The following is a 20,145-nucleotide window of genomic DNA, read 5'->3' as shown; positions in this document are numbered from 1 at the left end:
TCACATAAGACGGACAAAGGAAAATAGAATATACAACTCTGGGGTAGATGCTAACCAGGAAGACCAAGGTAAATATGGAGAAAAGGAATTGATAAGGAAAAGTGAAACATACCTATAGGTATGATGCTCTGTGGAATGATAGATAGAATGAGATTCAATAGAGCAAATATATTTTTGGAGGTTTTACAACACATACAAATTACTTTCAACAAATATGTACTTCAAGTAATTTATAATCTATCATATTAGTTACACTATCACATTATTGGCTGCACATTTTAATTCTTCGCTGATTCGGGCATAACTTGACATTGTCATTTATCATTACATCTTGCTTTTAATAATGGTGGCTGCTCAAGCAAAATAACAACCACCCATTATATTAACCATTTAAAGTAGGAAAATTTATTCGGTGTGTCCATGTACCTATCCTTATTGTCTTCAATATTCGTGATTTTTCTGCCTGATTAAGAGAGTCTACAACAAAGCGTTGTGTGAAGTAAATGTGTGATAAATTACCAATTGTGTTTATCCCGATTTTGTGAAAAAATAGTGAGAAATAGATTTTAAACTCTGCGTGGAAAATAATATGAGAACATAGACCCTGCAGTGCAAAAAAGTGTTCTATACCTAAGTATGCTTTAGAAATATTTTATTGTATTAAAAACAAACTACCCTCATAAATTCTGATTCATTGACAACAGATAAGTAAAGGAGTCTTGACCAAATTGAATGAGGCGTTGCTAATTGTTCAAAAAAGTTTAAAAATCAATTAATCAAATCAGATAACTTATAACATTAACTAATTATAAAAAACTGTAACCGAACGTAAAAAACTGAAATAACAAACTCAGCTCTTCGACTAGACGACTGGGGACAAGTGTTTTCAGCGATGATATACTTAACAGTGCATAACAAGAATAAAAAACAGGCAAATAGACATAGACAAAAAAAATGTAGAGCGACTCAACTGATGACGATGGTAAAATAAGGAGTATAGTATAAGCCAGAAGATGAACTATTAGTAAAGAGCAGAAAAACAGCAAGAACACCACAAAAGAAGTCTACCTTAGAAAAATTACATAAAATATTAGAAAATATACAGGACATAAAAATAAAGATGAGCGATGTAAAAAAAATGATATGAAATACATTCGAAAGGAACAAAAATATTTCAAAGAAGAATTCAGTGCCATAAAACAAGAAAACTTAATACTACAAAAAGAAACTACGAAAGAGTACAAAAACAAAACCAAGAAATTCGACAACAATAGAAGACATCAAAAATAATATGGAATGGCTGGAGAAACAAAAAACAGAAAACAATATAATATAGAAAGGAAAATGCAAAAAACAGTTAAAATAGGCTTTGCCAAACTGACAATTGAAGTAGAAGTTTGGAAATGGAACAAAGAAACCTCAACACTAGAAAAACATAAATACTGATACAGCGACGAAGGGTGGACATGCAAGAAACAGATCAGGCAAATGAAAATGATATGCATACAAATAACTTGGGAAACAGAAGTAGAAAAGAAGAAATTGGAAAAACTGAACCCCGAAGCATAATAGCCAAATAAAAGTTAAAAAATAAAAAAAAAACAAGAAAAAAAACGATAAAGTAAATAGGCCTGGATCAATAGTCCTGGATACCAAAAAAAAAGTTGATTAATAGCAAGCTAAAAATTTGTTAATAGCTTAATGGTGTCTAGTCGGTCAAACTTTGATGTACGAGAACACTGGAAAAGTGGAAGTTTTAATTGTGGAACAGTTTAAAAATTTGGAACGTCAGATTACGAAAACGTCCCATGTATTTTGTCGGACAGAACATCCAATTGATTTGTTACCCTTTCTTTAAACTCTCATGCAAAAATCAGACTGCTATTACTAACCAGCACGATTCCTGTCACTTGACATGTTCTTCGTGTTCCACTCATTAAAATGCCCAGTTGGTGATAAACACCAGTCTGATTTTTGTATGAGAGTTTAATGAAATGGTAACAAATCAATTAGAAGTTCTGTCCGACAAAATACATGGAACGTTTTCGTAGTCTGACGTTCCAAATTTTTAACCTGTTCCACAATTAAAACTTCCCCTGTTCCAGTGTTCCCCTACATCAAAGTTTGTCCGACTAGACACCGTTAAGCTATGAACAAATTTTCAACTTGCTATTAATCAACTTTTTTTTGGTACGTGGGATCCAAGTCTAAAAACTAAGAACTTGGTATGTGAAATCCATGCTTGTAGTGGGGAAAATGCAGGAATTCGCATAATAGATGAGAAAATATGAAATAGATAAGTATCTTAGCACTTCAGGCAATAAGATGAAAAAAAGGGTGAGCAGTAGAAAAGAAAAACTTCATAAAAACTGTAATATTCCGGAGAAAATAAACAGGGAAAACGGAAGTGCATTTATGCGCAAGCTCTTTAAAAACTCAAAATTCAGCAAACAAACTCAGGTAGCAAATCAAGGAGAGGAGACTTCATTTGAATGCGTTGATGTAAAGAGTAAACATTCATTTAAAATGCATTGTGCATGAAATCAGTGATTTTGCGACATTTTCAGATAAAATAATTGAATAGTTGTTTATTTAGAATTTAATATTTAATATTTTTTTAATAAACATGGTTACAAGTGCAGTGAAAAATAGGACACTAAGGCATGATATAAAGTAGAATACAATTTTATCGTGAAACAGGTAACAAATAAAAAACCGAAAAACCTTTGAAACTCGATTAATCTGACAACGTCGCGTAACTAAAGTTTTAGATTGGTCTGACCTTGGCGGTTTCAAATATTTCTGTCGCGTTATATCTACTATACTTTGTTGCATGTTAAGAATAGAACCTTATGCTTATGGAGATCAGTGTTGCCAAACCTCTCGGTCACGGATGGCTACTCGACAGCCGATATACGATTCATCCTAATCAGTACGGCGTGGCATCGGCGCGCTTCTATCGTCCATAAGGAATACATGGGGCTATCTCCGCAATGTTCTATTGTTAACGTGGAACGCTCTACAGGGTAGCGAGAAAGTATGGAAACACGGTGATTTCTCGGAAACCGCTCGAACGATTTTTATAAATTTTGGTGGGTAGGGGTGTCTTAATGCGGCCGATATTATAGTGGTAATTACATTGTTGCCAAATTTTCGTTTTTCTGGAAATCTAATAAACTTTCTTATTTTAAATGGAACACCCTCTATATTTTTTGCCTTAAGAAATACTGATTATTTTTCATGTTATGTTCCCTATACCTAAATGCCATAGTTTCGGAGCTATTGCTACATTTATTTAAAAAAAATAACAAATTATACAAATTTATTTTTTTGGACCGGGTAGATATTATTTTAGGTTCTTTGGGTCTTGGGTCATTGGGAACAAAAAAGGTCTTTTGTAATTTTCCTCAAAAGTTAATCGTTTCCGAGTTATAAACTTAAAACTGAAAAAAAAAAATAATCGAGAAATGACGATTTTCTTGCTTGAAAAGCACAAGTAAAAAAAATCATTTTTAAAATTACGAAGTACCTAAATTCAAGCTCAAACCTTTTTCTATCAGATCAAAATTCATATGCGAGGACGGGCTATCGGGCTGCATTAACAACTAAAAAATAATGTTTTAGAATGAAATAAGACCTTATCGGCACTTATCGGCATCTGATAAAATAAGGTTTTAACGTGAATTTAGGTACTTCATAGTTTCAAAAATAATATTTTTTACTTATGTTTTTGAACCCAGAAAATCGTCATTTCTCGATTTTTTTTCAGTTTTAATATGTTTATAACTCGGAAACGATTAACTTTTGAGGAAAATTACAAAAGACCTTTTTTGTTCCAAATGACCCAAAGAACCTAAAATAATATCTACTCGGTCCAAAAAAATAAATTGGTATAATTTGTTAATTTTTTTTTTAATAAATGTAGCAATAGCTCCGAAACTATGGCATTTAGGTATAGGGAACATAACATGAAAAATAATCAGTATTTCTTAAGGACTTAAAAACGCAAAAAATATAGAGGGTGTTCCATTTAAAATAAGAAAGTTCATTAGATTTCCAGAAAAACGAAAGATTTGACAACAATGTAATTACCACTATAATATCGGCCATATTTGAATACCCTTACCCACCAAAATTTATAACAATCGTTCAAGAGGTTTCCGATAAATTACCGTGTTTCCTTACTTTCTCGCTACCCAGTATAACACTTTTACAGTGACTTCACTATATCAGGTAATCAAAAAATCCTTCCCCAATACTAACATTTGACCCACGAGAGAATATACTTCTCCTACTAACACATATATAACACAAAAACACTGTTTAACCGCATGGGCATGTAGCGATGTAATTTATTTTGTACAAATTCCCTTATTTTAAATTTTTGCCTTACGTATAATTTGGGACCATATAAACTATTATTTATTATTTAAAAAAAATCATTTTATTATTGATTTATTGCAAAATGTATGCATGCTCATATCCGATTCGTTTCCATTTTCGCCCCTCCTCTACCGAAAACAGAGTTATTTGTTCAATCAGTTCCCCCCATTGCAGGACCGATTCCAGATCCGCTGCTCAACTGGGTAACGGAGCTCAGTAACGTCTCAGCCGCTCAGAAATGGGTGCTGTTGACGAATCTCAAGGCTGCTGCAGTGTACCAGTTCAGGGTCAGCGCTGTTAACAGCGTTGGGGAAGGGCCGCCGTCTGATCCCAGTAACCAGGTTATGTTGCCGCAAGAAGGTAAATTTTTGTCATGATTATACGTAACATATAAGTAGCAAAATAATCGTTGTTGTACGTCATATATCAAATAAAGCCAGACGTAAATCGTTAAAAAAATCGGCAAATTTGTCGTATAAAGTTTGGCAATATATTCGTTAAGATTGGCAAAATGTCATCACTCCCAGAATTATTTTTTTTTATTTTTTATGTTCTATGAATTCTATGTCATTACAAAATAACACTTAACACCTCCTGCTCCCTCCCCCTACCAGCAAAAACATATTTTTTTGTTTTTATTATTATAGACCTGGATCCCGCGTAAGAAAGAAAAGTTGATTAATAGCAAGCTGAAAATTTGTTAATAGCTTAACGGTGTCTAGTCGGACAAACTTTGATGCACGGGAACACTGGAACAGGGGAAGTTTTAATTGTGGAGCATGATAAACGTGTCGTCCTGACAAGTTTATGATGGTGAAAAATAGCAAGTTGTTTTTAAGTTTATTCGATAGCCAACGTTATGTAATATATGCGAAAATGTTTGTCCGACAAAAATGTTGGGCATTTTAACGAGTCCGACACGTAGAACATGTCACATCACAGGAATTATGTTGGTGATGAATAGCAGTCTGATTTTTGCATGAGAGTTTAATGAAAGGTTAAAAAAGCAATTGGAAGTTCTGTCCGACAAAATTAATGGGAAGTTTTCGTAGTCGGACATTCTAAACAGGTAAGATATAGACAAAAATGCTGGTGATAAATAGCTTTCCGACAAAGACGAAATTTAATAAAGTAAATTATTCCTTAGCAAGAATGACTGTTGTCGGAAAAAAATAAGGGGTAGATTTTGTAGTCGGACAATTTAAAAAAATAATTTTTGAAATTTTAATAAGGGGTGATTACTCTATGTCAAAAGCACCTGCAATCAATTACAATCGATATCTTTCGATTTATCTCAACATCATTTAGATACCTCACTGTAATACATTTATAGTAGATCAGGCAAATTATATTATGGATTGGGTGGTCTAGCTATCTGTGTCTGCCACATGCGCGGGATCGCTTGGTTAAAAGAGATAGATAGACCACCTATCGACTTTTTGCACTGTATTCCCTGTCTACCCTTATGTCTATGAATACATTTCCATTTAAGAAAAACTGTCACTTTTGACAATAATTCATAATAAATTGCTATCGTAACTTCAAATTTAAACTAATCGATTTATTTTGGCAGCAAATTATTTCTTGCCCTGTGACATATTAATTACATTATTTCATTTGTAGAAAGTTGAGAAAAATTACGTTATACAATTTTAGTAATAATTTATTTAGGTACCCTTTTTCAATCAAGCAAAGCATTATAGCACGAAGAATGATATTCAATAGAACTTTCACAATAATTATCTGGCAACTGAACCTCATTTAATTGATGACCAAGTATTTTACAACTTTGTAAAATGTTCGAAAATTACTCAAAAATGTTCCGTTGAATGGTTTCACTTTTGATTTGGCGACTTAAAATTTAAACTGTTGACACTCAAAAATAGACACAAAAACACTCCATAGTTAATATAAATTTTAATTTCCAACACACGTGGCAAACAGAAACTCAGAGACCATGTACTTTCAAATACTACTTTGTATAGCACAAAGTGTCACACTGACAAATGCAGCCTTCTAATACATACTTCTAAGCATAATGTGTCATATTTACTTATATTCTTATAAGCACCGAAGTTTTAGACTCTTCACATTTTTCAATGTCGTTTACAGGGTTAAGATTTGAGTATGGAAAAAAATGTATACAACGTTTTTTATAGGAAATTTTCCGTACTTTCTGATGCACCTAATTAGAAAACCCTAAGAGATTTCTTTCACATGTTCTTTGACATTTTTTATTGTCGTTTTGAGAATATCTAGAACAAACTCCACCCAAAAAAATAATTGTTTTGCAATATATACATGCATTGATACTTACCTCACTGTTTTTGGAGTGTGCATGTATGTATATATGTTCATGTGCAAGTATGTGAATATAAATAATAATATACAACTAAAATAGCTTTATCAATATGTGATTAAGTCATTCTGGAAAAAATGTTTTTTATTTATTTCCTTCGATTTGCCCAAACTTTTTGTCCGACATATTACTTTTTGCGTTACAAAATATAATTTGTACATAAAAAAATCAAAATTAGCTTGTTATTTATCACCAACATGTTTGTCTATATCTTACATCTTTAGAATGTCTGACTAGGAAAATTTCCCATTCATTTTGTCCGACAGAACTTCCAATTGCTTTTTTAACCTTTCACTAAACTCTCATGCAAAAATCAGACTGCTATTCATCACCAACATAGTTCCTGTGATGACATGTTCTACGTGTCGGACTCGTTAAAATGCCCAACATTTTTGTCGGACAAACATTTTTTCATATATTATATAACGTTGGCTATTGAATAAACTTAAAAACAACTTGCTATTTTTCACCATCATAAACTTGTCAGGACGACACGTTTATCATGCTCCACCGTTAAAACTTCCCCTGTTTCAGTGTTCCCCTGCATCAAAGTTTGTCCGACTAGAAACCGTTAATAGCCCGATCAAAGAACAATCTGACCTCAAAAAAAATAAAGGAAGGATGAAAATTTGGGAACAGGTAGTTGAAATTGTCTATTATTTTAAAAAAAAAAGTTTACAATTCTACACCCCCTCCATTTTACAAAAATAGGGAAATAAGGGTTGGTTTTTCATTAAAAGTGCTGTATTTCGGAAAATAAGGCAATAATAACAAAAAATTTTATTTAAAAATCATCAAGGTACTTTTATCCTAACATCTTGACTAAAAACTTTGTTTGCATTTTGATTCGTTTCTAACCTATAGCCCTTTTTAAAGTACTTAACAGGGGCGCTTATTTGAATTGCGCGCGCAACAAAAATGTCACATTTTAAAATTAACTAACTTTTAAATCGATAATTTGGGGCATTTATCAAACAATAAAATGTACGAAAAAAACACAATACCTTTCGAGAAATATCAATTTTAACGTGAATATATTTTCATTGTGAATTACAAATTATTTAATTTAGAAAAATATGTTTTAAAATATACTAATACAAGTTTTGAGAGCAACACATATTTTTTGTCACAAAAATTTACATAATCATTTAAATTAAAATTCCTTTTAGATTTACGTTTTAAGATGGCTAATTAACATTTAGATTTAAAATTGCACAACGTTACTTTAAAGGATAAAAATTTGTATGGCGATAAAAAATGGATATTTTTTTGATTTTTATTTTAAGTCAATTTTCAAGATTTCAATCAATAATATCTTTGTTGAAAATTCATAAAAAACTTTAAAAATATGCTTGTAGGTACTTGAAAATGCACTCTTTCGAAAGCGGTATCTATTTTTCTTATGCATAGAATACTTTTTAAATAAGGCTCACTTATTATAAACAACTACAAAAAAATGTCATGTTTTAATAAAATCGATGCCATTCTTTTCTGAAAGCCTTTTTTTAAATGAAAATATGCAAACATATTAAAAAAGGCTTGAGTAACATATTACATATATATACAACAGGCCTATTGCAAAGGTAAAAATATATGGGGCACGTAAACACAGGTGAAAAAGTTGCTTAAAAGAGAAAACGGCGCGCTTCCTAAACACAGTAGACGAACATAACCTAAAAAATTGGAGCAATGTTCACGCTGCAATGTTTTGTTATCGTTTTCGGCTGTCAAAGTTTTTGAATTTATAACTTATTATCAATAAAAGTAATCTGTTTTTTATAAAATAATTGTGTAAATATTTACAATGAGTGCGAACAGTGAAACAAAAAATAATAATTCTTGTTTTATTTGTGAAAAACATTTAGAATGTGATAACGAAAAAATTGTAATTGTCAAACGTGGAATAAAGTGTAAGTTCAGAAAGAAAAGATGATAGACACAAAATGCTTTTGGACTGTGATGAAATTAGAATGTAGACAAAAATATGTATTAAAAAGAGGAGAAACGTTTTCATGCTGCATGCGGAAGTTGTCAAACTGGTAATTGCACAAATCATAAAAAGGAAGACATTATAGTTTCTGATTATTAAGATGATAATAGTTTAGATGGTAGCTGCCAAGAGACCCAAAATTATGATTTTACAGTTGATTCTATTATAAATGAAGTTGATTCAGACACAAATTTTACATCAGACGAAGATGAAAATGAACTTTGAATAATTTAGATTAATTAATTAAATGTAAACAGTGACGATCCAGTTCGATATACAATAAACGATTTTTCATTGCACCTTTTATCATTTTAGTACTTCATGCTCATTTGATCCTTTATAACTTAGGAGGCAACATCAGCGCGCGAAAAACGCGTTCCAAGATTACAACTTTAATTTTGAATATGCTGTCGAGATATCTGGCACACATATTCGCAATATAGTAAAGAATTGTGGTACAGAGCCCAATTTAAGAAATATGTTGGTATGTAGAAATTACTCTAAAATTAAATTAAATATAAAAAACGAGTCTGTGACGCTTTAAGAAGAACAAAAAAATACAGTTTATTCAAATAAACTTTTTTATCCCATGTCTAGATTTTGTGTCACAATGGAATTACTAAAAAACGATTATCTATAACAAGAAATCGAACTTGACTGAAATGGCAACATTTAGCGCGCCTATGAGTATAATAATTATTGTTATCACATTACTGTGCCTTTGTTTCTGATAATATAGTGTATAGTGTATAGTGTCACTGGCACTGTAGTACTGCCGACACACTGTTGCCGCACTGTTGAAAGTTCGGAGAACTATCAAAAAAAAAATAGATGACGCGCTGATGTAGCCTCTTAATAGAGTACATTTATTTTTAATTAAGTTAATTTAATTTTTAAATGAACTTTAGAAAACCTAATAAATATTTAGTAAAAGAAATATTTTTTTGAGAAATTTTGATATATTTTCATTTTATATGTTTATATTGAAATAATTAACTTAAAAATACAAGTATGTACTTTAAAATTATAGTTTTTCAAATTATTAACTTAATTCAAAAAGAAAATAATATAGGATACGTACACGCGCATGTAATTCGTTCAAGTAAGTACATACTTACAGGAAAACCAAAAGTTTTCAGTTCTTTTTCCAAAAATTCAAAAAAAAATTTCCAAAATTTTTCCACTGGCCGTAAATTTTTTTTTGAAAATTTTTGGAAAATCTTAACCTCAAGCCCTTATAGATCTGTAAAGAGTGTGTTCACCAATTTTCAGATTAATTGATACAAAACTAACCGAATAAAACCGTTTTAAAAATTTTTGGTTTTCAACCCTTATTAAAAATAGGCTATATCTCATAAAATAATCGAGATCTAAAAAAAATTTTTAAGACAAATATTTGAGGTTAAATCACACTGATGACTATTTTATTTTTCACTGTTACATTTTTTTTTATTATTTCATTATTTTTAAAATACAGCACTTTTAATGAAAAACCAACCCTTATTTTCCTATTTTTGTAAAATGGAGGGGATGTAGAATTGTAAACTTTTTCTTATATAATAATAGACAATTTCAACTACCTATTCCCAAATTTTCATCCTTCCTTTAATTTTTTTGAGGTTTTTGTAAAGTTTTGTGTTCCTTGATCGGGCTATAAGCTATTAACAAATTTTCAGCTTGCTATTAATCAACTTTTTTTTCTTACGCGGGATCCAGGTCTATTATTTTTATGTAGGATACCTTCAATTTAAAATTTTCAAAAAATTTATAGGCATATTTCAGGTTTTTACAAAACATAGACATAGACATTTTATAGACCTGTACAAAAAATAACAATATTCAGCCCTATTCTGCAACTTTAAAAAAATCGAATTGTAATTACCCGAAATCGGAATATTGGATATCTATCGCATAGTTGGTCAGCCCAATAGGTAAATATGTTTGATTCAAATTGAGACAGTCACCAGATGTCCCCACAATTCCTGTCAGGGTTGCAACGTCAAAATGCATAGACACCAAGTTGGATATGATCCTATTCATAACACCCCAACTCGCATACATATTAAGAAAATAAAAATAAAAATGTATATCATTTTTATTCAGTTGCAATGCGAAGGCAAAACTGTCTTAATTTTCAATTAGAATAGGGAGCGCAGTCCAGCACTCTGAATCGACAATTTTCGACTCTTATTGGAGTCATCATCGAAGAGGCGTAGGCCTGCTGCTCCATACTCGAAGTGACCAAACCTTGAAAGTTTATCTCCACACTGCAACTGACGTGTATGGATTAGGTGACTAGCGTCATCTGACAATAGGGATGTTCACAAAAAATTAAAAAGTCATTTCAAACATGTAAAACGATTAAGAAACACCCTAGGAATAATTGTCCAAAATTTCAACAAAATTGAAAAAGCCTTTCTATAAAAAATCTTTATTAGAAATCTAGCATTATTTTAAATTTCAAGAACGCTTCTCTATTGGCCTGACGTCACTAGTTGCATACCCCAAGCGCGCGCCATTCTCATAGTGTTACTGTTTACCTGTTTGACGTTTCAGGTCATGTTCTTCTTGTTTTATCAGGGTTAAAGTGGAGTTTTATAGTGAATTTGTTTAGTTTAAAGTGGATAGACTGTTTGTAAGGACATATTTTGGGTTTTACAAAAATAAACAAATAAAATGGAAGAAGGTTTTCAGAAAGCCGATTCGTATAAACTACCGACTGTAGTGTAGATGTAACAATGGTGTATGATTTATTGGCATCTTGTAAAAAAAATAAATCTACCACAGCTTTACTGAGTGTATATTCCATATAATTTTCCATGTCTTCTTTAAGCTAAAAAAATAAATGCTTAATACTCCACAAAAAAAAATAGAGAAAGTTGTATGCATGCATTGTACGCATGCATATTGTATACATACATTGGCTGGTTATTACTTTACCTTGGTTAGGTGTATTAAAAATATTTTTATTCTTCTTCATGTGCCTTGTCCGTTGTATACGTTGGCTATCATCATGGCAATTTTAATTTCATTTGAGGCGTTTCTGAATAACTCGATCGATTTTTGTCCAAATCATTGGCGTAAGTTTTTAAGTCATGAGTGTCTTTTCTTCCGGGTCCGCGTTTGCTCTCTATTTTACCTTGCGTTATCAGTTGGAGTATACGATATTTATCATGCCTCATGATATGACCGAAATATTTAAGATTTCGTTTCTTAATTGTAAAAGAGATTTCTTTTTGTTTTCCCTTTCGACGCAATACCTGTACGTTGGTGTGGGTCGCCCAGGATATTTTGAGGATACGTGGGTACACCCACATCTCGAATGCCTCTAGCTTTTTCATTAATGTTTCCATTATTGTCCAGGCCTCTGCGCCATATAGCAAGACCGGAAATAATAACATTTTAGCAGCCGCATTTTTAGTGGGAGAGATATTATGTCGCATTGGGTGAAAATATTTCTCATTCATGTTGTTAAATGTTGCTATGTCCTTTTCAACTCTAGATCTTATTTCGGTTGTTTCGTATTTCGAGTTGACAACTGTTCCAAGGTAAAAAATATTTGTGAACTTGGGTATTATACATTTTCATTTCAACCAATCGTTTCACTAAATTTTTAATGATTTTAATATAATATAAAGTCATACCTACATCCACATGTAGTTATTTCAAGATTTACTTTTACTGTATGTATTATTAGAATCCCGTTTTTAGGAATATCCCAGTTTAAGGAATACAAATTTGAGGTCCCGAAACTTTTTCATTTACTCTTTAAGGGGGTAGGTGCAAAATCTTGGTCCAATGCTATTCAAATTCATTCATTTTTTTCGAATCCTGAGAAAACTAATAAGTATTTTTGAAAAATGTAAATGCAGAAAAAACAATTACATTATTACCAAGGGCCGAAAGTCTCTGGAAAACTTCTATAATGTTTATTTTATTAAGTTAGTTCTTTAAGTTAGTTATTTTAAGTTCTAGCTGCAACAAACCATTTCTTTTTCTGTTTTAAATTGGCTGGAACGGTAATAAAAATCTTGTCAGAACTGTTTTTTGATGTATTTACACACCTAGGAACAAAACACCACTTATTTGGCTTTATTTTTAATAATTAAATACGTAAAAAACTGCGCACATTCAAATACACTGAGTAAATAAGTATACAAAACTAGTCGTCGATCAAAGACGTTACGACTGCTGACGTCACAGACCGTAGCCTCGCTGCAGGGTACCGTTTTTCTAGCCTCCAAGAAAATCAACATTATGAACTCATTTATCTTAAAAAATATACATTTTTAAACAGTTTCATGATTGTTACGTTTTTATATACCTTGTAATCTATTGAATTTAACTATATTTAAAAATTAGTGAACATTCCTATTGAAAGGTAAAGTTTTCAATCCTAATAGCAAGATTAATAATATTGAAAAATATTAAAAATATTACTAAAAGATTTTTAAATTGAAAACTCATTGGTCCATTTCCTTGGTGCCACCTCCGAGGCTTCTACAATATGGAAGCCAGATGGATGCTGCAGTGAAGACAAAAGGGAAGGAATTCTACACTATGCAATTCACAACCCCCGTCAACTCTTTTACATCCGAAAATCCCGACAGATTATTGGCATAAAAATTTAGATTTTTCAAGACACGATATTGTTACTATCTCGACTAAAATTTGGCCATGCCTGTTATCCCGCACATCTTTATAAAATCAATATAATACAGTCGGATTTGTGCGAAAATTGCAATACAATAAGTGACTTGGATCATATATTTTTTGCATGTGACAAATATGTGACAAAAAGAAATTTGTTGAATATGCAACTATTGCAAGAAAACGTTTATCCCCCATATAATCTGATGAACTTACTAGCTTTGAACAAACCGTCAATCTTTATGATTCTTCTAAATTATGTTAAGTCGTGTAAATTGAAACTTTAGATTATAAAATTAGTCGTGTAAATTAATAATACCCCGTATCCCTACTTAGTGAAGCTAGGACAAATAATCCCCGGACAAATAAATCCGGACAAAAAATCCCCGGACAAATAATCCCCGGACAAATAATCCCCGGACAAAAAATCCTCACAAAAAATCCCGGACAAATAATCGCCACAAATTTTTTTGGACAAAATATCCCCACAAAAAATCCCGGACAAAAAATCCCCAAGAAATATTTGCTGTCGAATAGTTTTCTAAAAGTTTTCCTGAAATTTTAACAAATTTCGAATTCCAATTCCAAGCTGAAAACTTTAAATTATGCATGACAAAAAAGAGTGAGTTTTTTCAAAAATCGTGGAAAATATGGGGAATGAGCTTATGAACCGTTTTCATGAGAGGCGCTTAACGCGAGATTACAACTACATACATTTTACTTGAGACCGTTCACATGCCAACGCGCGTCTTAATGACCTAAAACGCGCGTTAGCAAAGTGAACGGTCTTCAGTAAAATCGCCTGTCATGAAAACGGCACCTTAGCTCATTCCCCATATCTTCCACGATTTTTGAAAAAACTCACACTCTTTTGTCATGTAAAATTTGAAGTTTTCAGCATAGAAATGAAATTCGAAATTTTTTAAAATTTCGGGAAAACTTTTAGAGAACTATTCGGCAGAAAATATTTCTTGGGGATTTTTTGTCCGGGATTTTTTGTGGGGATATTTTGTCCAAAAAAATTTATGGGGATTATTTGTCCGGGATTTTTTGTCCGGGAATTTTTTGTCCAGGGATAATTTGTGGCGATTTTTTGTCCGGGGATTATTTGTCCGGACCCCCTACTTAGTATGTGGTTAGTCACCCTGAACGATCTAGGTGCGAAAAGTTTTACCCTGGATTGTTTTTGTAATGGATTTGGAGATGGATTCGTAATGCTCTTGGTGTATGGTGCGGCGTCGATTTCAAGAAGTGTTGCTGGCTAAATGGGCGCAGTTCCCAAAGGCCATAAAAGAAAAAAAAACCCCGCCTGCAGCTTGGTAAAGTTCCAACGGAAAATAGACCTAGTTACTCGATAGGAGTAATACTAATATAAAATAAAAATGTACACCATTTGTATTCAGTTGCAATGCGAAGGCAAAACAATCTTATTTTTCACTTAGAATACGGAGCGCAGTCCAGCATCGACGATTAGGATATTAAGAAAAATAAATATATATTAGAAGAGTGTATTTAGAAATTAAATTAATGATGTCATGCTACTATACATTATATGTATAATGGCATGACATCATTAATTCAATTTCTAAATATATTATTCCATATATATTTATTTTTCTTAATATGTATGCGAGTTGGGGTGTTATGAATAAGATCGTATCCAACTTGGTGTCTATGCATTTTGACGTTGCGACCCTGACAGAAATTGTGGAGACATCTGGTGACTGTCTCAATTTGAATCAAACAAATTTTCATATAGGTCTTTTCATTCACAGTCATTTGTTTCGAGCTTCTGTCATTTGTCGTATGATCCGTCTACATTAATATTATACACAGATTATACAACATATGACGGAAGCTCGAAACAAATGACAATCGATGAAAAGCCCCATTGGGCTGACCAACTATCCCTATATAAATAATGCTATCGCGTCATTTTCATGTTTGGATTAGCATTATGTAAGGCACATCGTAATCAGTGTAAATCGAAAACGCCAACTTCTATTTGACGCGGTCAGGAAATGGTGGCAACCCCGCAATGAAAAGAGAAATAAGTGTTCTGTGACGTTAAGTTACTGAAAAGGCTAGTGCAGCGCGAAGAATTCATCAGAAAAATTCATCAGAAAAGAAGAAGTGTTGGTTTGTTTTGGTTAAGTTTGACAAATTCAACACAAGAATAAAAATGTTTGGTTTTTCGTTTGAAACACATTAGGATACGTTCAAATCTACACATTCTACCAGTAAATTAATTAGAGTAGCAATTCTTAAAATGTTTAATGATTTCTATTAACCTTGATGCTGTATGCTGTATAATTATTGGTAAATAAAATTAAGCATACAATTATCAACAACACAGATTAAAATCGCTAATTATTTAACAAATACACCTCAAAACAACAATAATGATGCCAATGCGCAAGCGTCATGACCAATTTCGAATATTTCAATTTCTGCAGAATATAAATTCCGATCCGACTTGCTGACCTCTATTCGATTTGACTCATTTCTTTTCGATTTATAGTTACAGAATAGGAGTATGTGTTCTGGTACTCCCAAATATATGGCAACATGGTAATTATGACATACGATGACATTGTTTTTGCGTTTAGAGTAACTGAATGTACTAACAGTTAATTGTGTTTTATGGTTCTATTAATTAAGATCTAAAATAATTAATATCTTTGGTAAAAAAAAGTTGTCCAAGAGTTCGCTAAATCTTACATCTCAAGATGTTACAAAGTTGTAATCCTGGAATGGTTTTCCGATGAAGGCTATTGATAAATGATTGATATAAAGATGAAGAATGACAAGGAATCCGAACTAGAACCTCTTAAATAAAAAAAGTTATGAGGAAAACTGTAGTCAGCTTAATAAACAACACAGCATAAGATTTTTATTGATATTCCAATACGAGTCTTGGAATTTTATGTCTTCTTCTAGCATGAAAGGAAAACTGGTATTCTGCAACATCAAAAACTGATGTGGGATCATGATCCCCAATTACACTAGAGGTAATGGATTGTGACAAGAGCTATGGCTATGAGTCATGCCAATGCAGTACACAAGTTTACGGATTATTTACAAGGTCATAGCTCTTGTCAAAATCCATTAACTCTACACACAAAACTTGTGTTATCGTCTATGGACGATGAGATAACTTCAGACGATGTGCAGATTCATATTTTAATTTTTTGTTTCCTAAAATCTTGACTTCTCTCTGTACATTATTCTAGTCCAACCATTCCGGATGTTTTTCATCCGAATTTTTTTTGCAGTTTCTTATAACTGGAGTCCTCTTCAAAGCTCGTCATATCTATTGATTCCGTTGAGTTGTGTCTGGATACATTTGGGATAATTCGTTAACGAAACATCAAAAGGCACTAAAAGAAAAGAAAAAGGAGCGCTGCCCAATCGTGGTGACCCAGACCAAAATCTAAGCCAAAATACCAAAGAGCTAGTAGGTAAAAGGAGGCAGCTGACGAAGAACTACACAACAATGAACAAATTATATAAAGATATCCGCAGATCAATTCGAAAATATATAAGAGAAAATAATACAAGAGAAATAACTAAAATAATTCAAAAAACAAAAGTTTAAAACTTTTTATTGATACATTACCAAGGATAGAACCGAGATTCTCAAGGTTGTCGAATCCTTTTAACGCGAAATGTATGAAAGCACAAACGAAAGGCAAGATGAGCCCCTGTCCAAAATCGTAAACCAGGGATCAGAATTAATGCCAGAAATAACACCATCCTAGGTGGAAATACCTGACAGAATCGCTTTTAAAAAACCTAGAAGCATTTGAGATGTGGGTCTAACTCCGTTTTCTGAAGATCAGTTGGGTAGAAAGAGTCACAAACGAAAGGGCTTCGCAACGTTTGAATACAAGTTGTGAAGTAGTGAACAGGGTTAAAAGGCGTAAATTGGAATACTTTGGTCATATAAGGCGTCACCCAGAAAAATATGACATACTTCACCTTGTCATGCAAGGTAAACTAATGAGAAAACGAAGTGTGGGCCGCCGTACACCTTCCTTAAAAACCTACGCCAATGGTTTTGGGAAAACTAGCACTGAACTATTTCGTGCGGCTGTAAATAAGAAAATGATTGTCAACATGCTGGCCAACATGAGAGCCACCGATCGACAAGCGGTCTCGGCACCTTAAGAAGAAGAAGGTGGAAATAAAATTATCCAGGCTTTGGCCAAAGTTTTGCCGAATGCATCTACCAAGGAAAACCCCCTTCTGAATGGAACAGTGCAGTCATTGTTTTATTACACAAGAAAAGAGACATGACAGATATCAAATATATAGGATACACCGTCTCTCCAAAGTTATTCACGACGCTTTTAGAATATATGTACTTGTAAGAAGGCAGATCTAAAAGAGTATGGTAATAAGATAAATAGAGAGAAGCTCAGTCATTTGAGATTCGCAGATGACATCGTTACAGAATAGGAAACAATTGTTTCCTACTCTGTGACACTGATCGTATGTATGATGCAATAGTAAGTTTGAAAAATGGGACTGGGCAAGACACGTGTCGCCACATTATAAGACAACCAATAAACAAAACGTAGTGTCGAGTGGAGGCCAAGACATGAAGCACTACGGAGCAGAGAACGCCCACCAACCACCAAATGGACTGACGTTTCTAGAAGCTTGAACAAAATTAACTCTTCGCGCATGCGAGCGCCAACAAAGTGTACCCCCCGTTAAGATAGGCAAAATGCCCTCACTCTCAGAACTTTTTTTGCGTTCTGTGCAATTAAAAAATGAGATAACGCGGATTTTAGCTCGCCACCCCCCCTCACCCCTCCCCCCCACAGCAAAAACGTAGATTTTTAGATTTAATTTTTTTTAGTTGGGTTGCAATTGATTTAAAAATTTCAAAAAATTCACACGTATAGCTGAGGCTTTTATAAAACATGTCCATTTTTTATCGACCCTTAGGTCGAGTGTACATAACCTGAATTTTTTTTTAACTTTTTTAAAACCTATAACATTTTTTCGGAGGGGGCTGCAGGTTCAATTTTTTTTTTGGATTTTGTGTATTTTATCAAAAGCTATGATTTTTTTCAGATTTTTCCGTCAGGTGCGTCATCTTGAAAAATCCGGGAAACTGTTTTATAGGGGGTTTTTAGGGATTTTCTCCATTTTATAGACTGCAACATAGATCAACTCAAGGTTTTGTTAATAGATTATATATAATTTGAAATAAATGAGTATTTTAGGATTATCAAAAATTGGGCAAAACACCTTTAAACCCCCCAAAAACCATGTTTTTTTTAAGTTATGTAAGGGTTTTTGCGGGCTTAATGATACTTTTTGAGATCGATACAGCCTGAATATTTTTTTTCATTTTTTTACGTTATATGTGATTAAAAAATAAGACAAATCGCATTTTTAGCCCACCCCCCCCCCCCCCCTGCCCCCACAAAAACGTAAATTTTTCTATTTTTTTTTGTTTAAAGTTGCAATTAATTTAAAATGTTTATGAGGCTTCTACAAAACATATATCTATTTTTTATAGACCCGTGTAGGTCGAGTGTACAATACATATAACCTTAAAATTCCTTTTTTATTTTTTTAAAACGTATTTTTGACTTAAAATCGATATTTTTTTAAAACGTCCAATGAATATTGTACATCTATCTCTCGCGGACGGCCGCTTCAATACATGCTTAGCGCTCATTTTTAATTATTAAAAATAATAGTTAGTAATAAAATAATGACAAAAATTTCTTTAGGCTATTGTTCTTTAGGCTTTAAACATTGAGTTGGTCACTTTATGACTTTCATAATAATAATTTTTAATCTAAGCCTTTAAAATGGTCAATTTTATAGAAAAATCACAAGATACCTTTTTTGCTCAGCTTGATCCAGAGAATCTAAAACAAATTTGTCTAAGTGAAAAAATTGATTTTTTGAATTCGTAAAAAAAATGTTTAAACAATTTTCCGACCGCGGTACTGCCTGGCACCTTGTGGATTTGTTATAAGGACCTGTTTTTGAGTAAGTTTGTGCAAAAAAATTAATCTGAATAATTTACCTAACGGGACAAGCATACAGCGTGGACTATTTGCATTATGAGCCAAACGTAGATGGTTTGTAAAATACACAAAAAAGTTTTACGTACCTATTAAAAAACAAAAAAAAAATGAGGTTATAATAATGTACACTCGACCTTCGGGTCCATAAAAATAGATGTTCTGTAAAAGCCTCAGCTGTGCGTGTGAATTTTTTGTAATTTATAATTTAATAATTACTAACTATTCTAAATGCGAAATAAGCCACAATTTCACTAAAAAATGATTTTATTAACGTTTCGACGTCCATCACGGACGTCGTTGTCAAAATAAAAAACATTAATAAATTAAACAAAAATGTTGCTTGGTAAAAAAATTTTCTAATAATTTAATTTAATCTGACTTATTTATATAGATCGTCCCAAACCATTTTTTCAGTGTGTCACAGATTATCGAATTCTCTCTATCGCAATACAGATGCAAAATAAAATCATTTTTTAGTCAAATTGTGGCTTATTTCCCATTTAGAATAGTTAATTAGAAAAATGCCACAAAGAAATAGCTTCAGAACAACATTTATAATTTAATTGCAAACCAATTTAAAAAAAAATAAAATCGAAAAATTGACATTTTTGGCTGTGGGGGTGGGGGAATAGGGGAAGTGGGCTAAAATTGCGGTGAGTCCTAATTTTTTAAAATCATATAGAACGTAAAAAAATAAAAAAAAATAT

At 32.4% G+C, this 20,145-nt stretch overlaps 1 protein-coding gene across 1 annotated transcript in view; it reads left to right on the top strand.

Moving 5' to 3' along the window:
* The window catches only part of LOC114326926 (protein sidekick), a 1,222,968-nt gene that overhangs the window by 1,153,263 nt on the left and 49,560 nt on the right, over positions 1–20,145 (top strand). Inside the window, exon 12 of the mRNA XM_050652287.1 lies at positions 4,558–4,743. Within this exon, the coding sequence (XP_050508244.1) occupies positions 4,558–4,743 (186 nt within the window). The remainder of the gene's footprint in view (positions 1–4,557; positions 4,744–20,145) is intronic.

This window comes from Diabrotica virgifera, chromosome 5, assembly GCF_917563875.1.
Source record: "Diabrotica virgifera virgifera chromosome 5, PGI_DIABVI_V3a".
In the NCBI taxonomy this organism is placed as follows: domain Eukaryota; kingdom Metazoa; phylum Arthropoda; class Insecta; order Coleoptera; family Chrysomelidae; genus Diabrotica; species Diabrotica virgifera.
The sequence above is the reverse complement of the archived record's forward strand: the minus strand, read 5'-3'. Positions and strand labels throughout refer to the sequence as shown.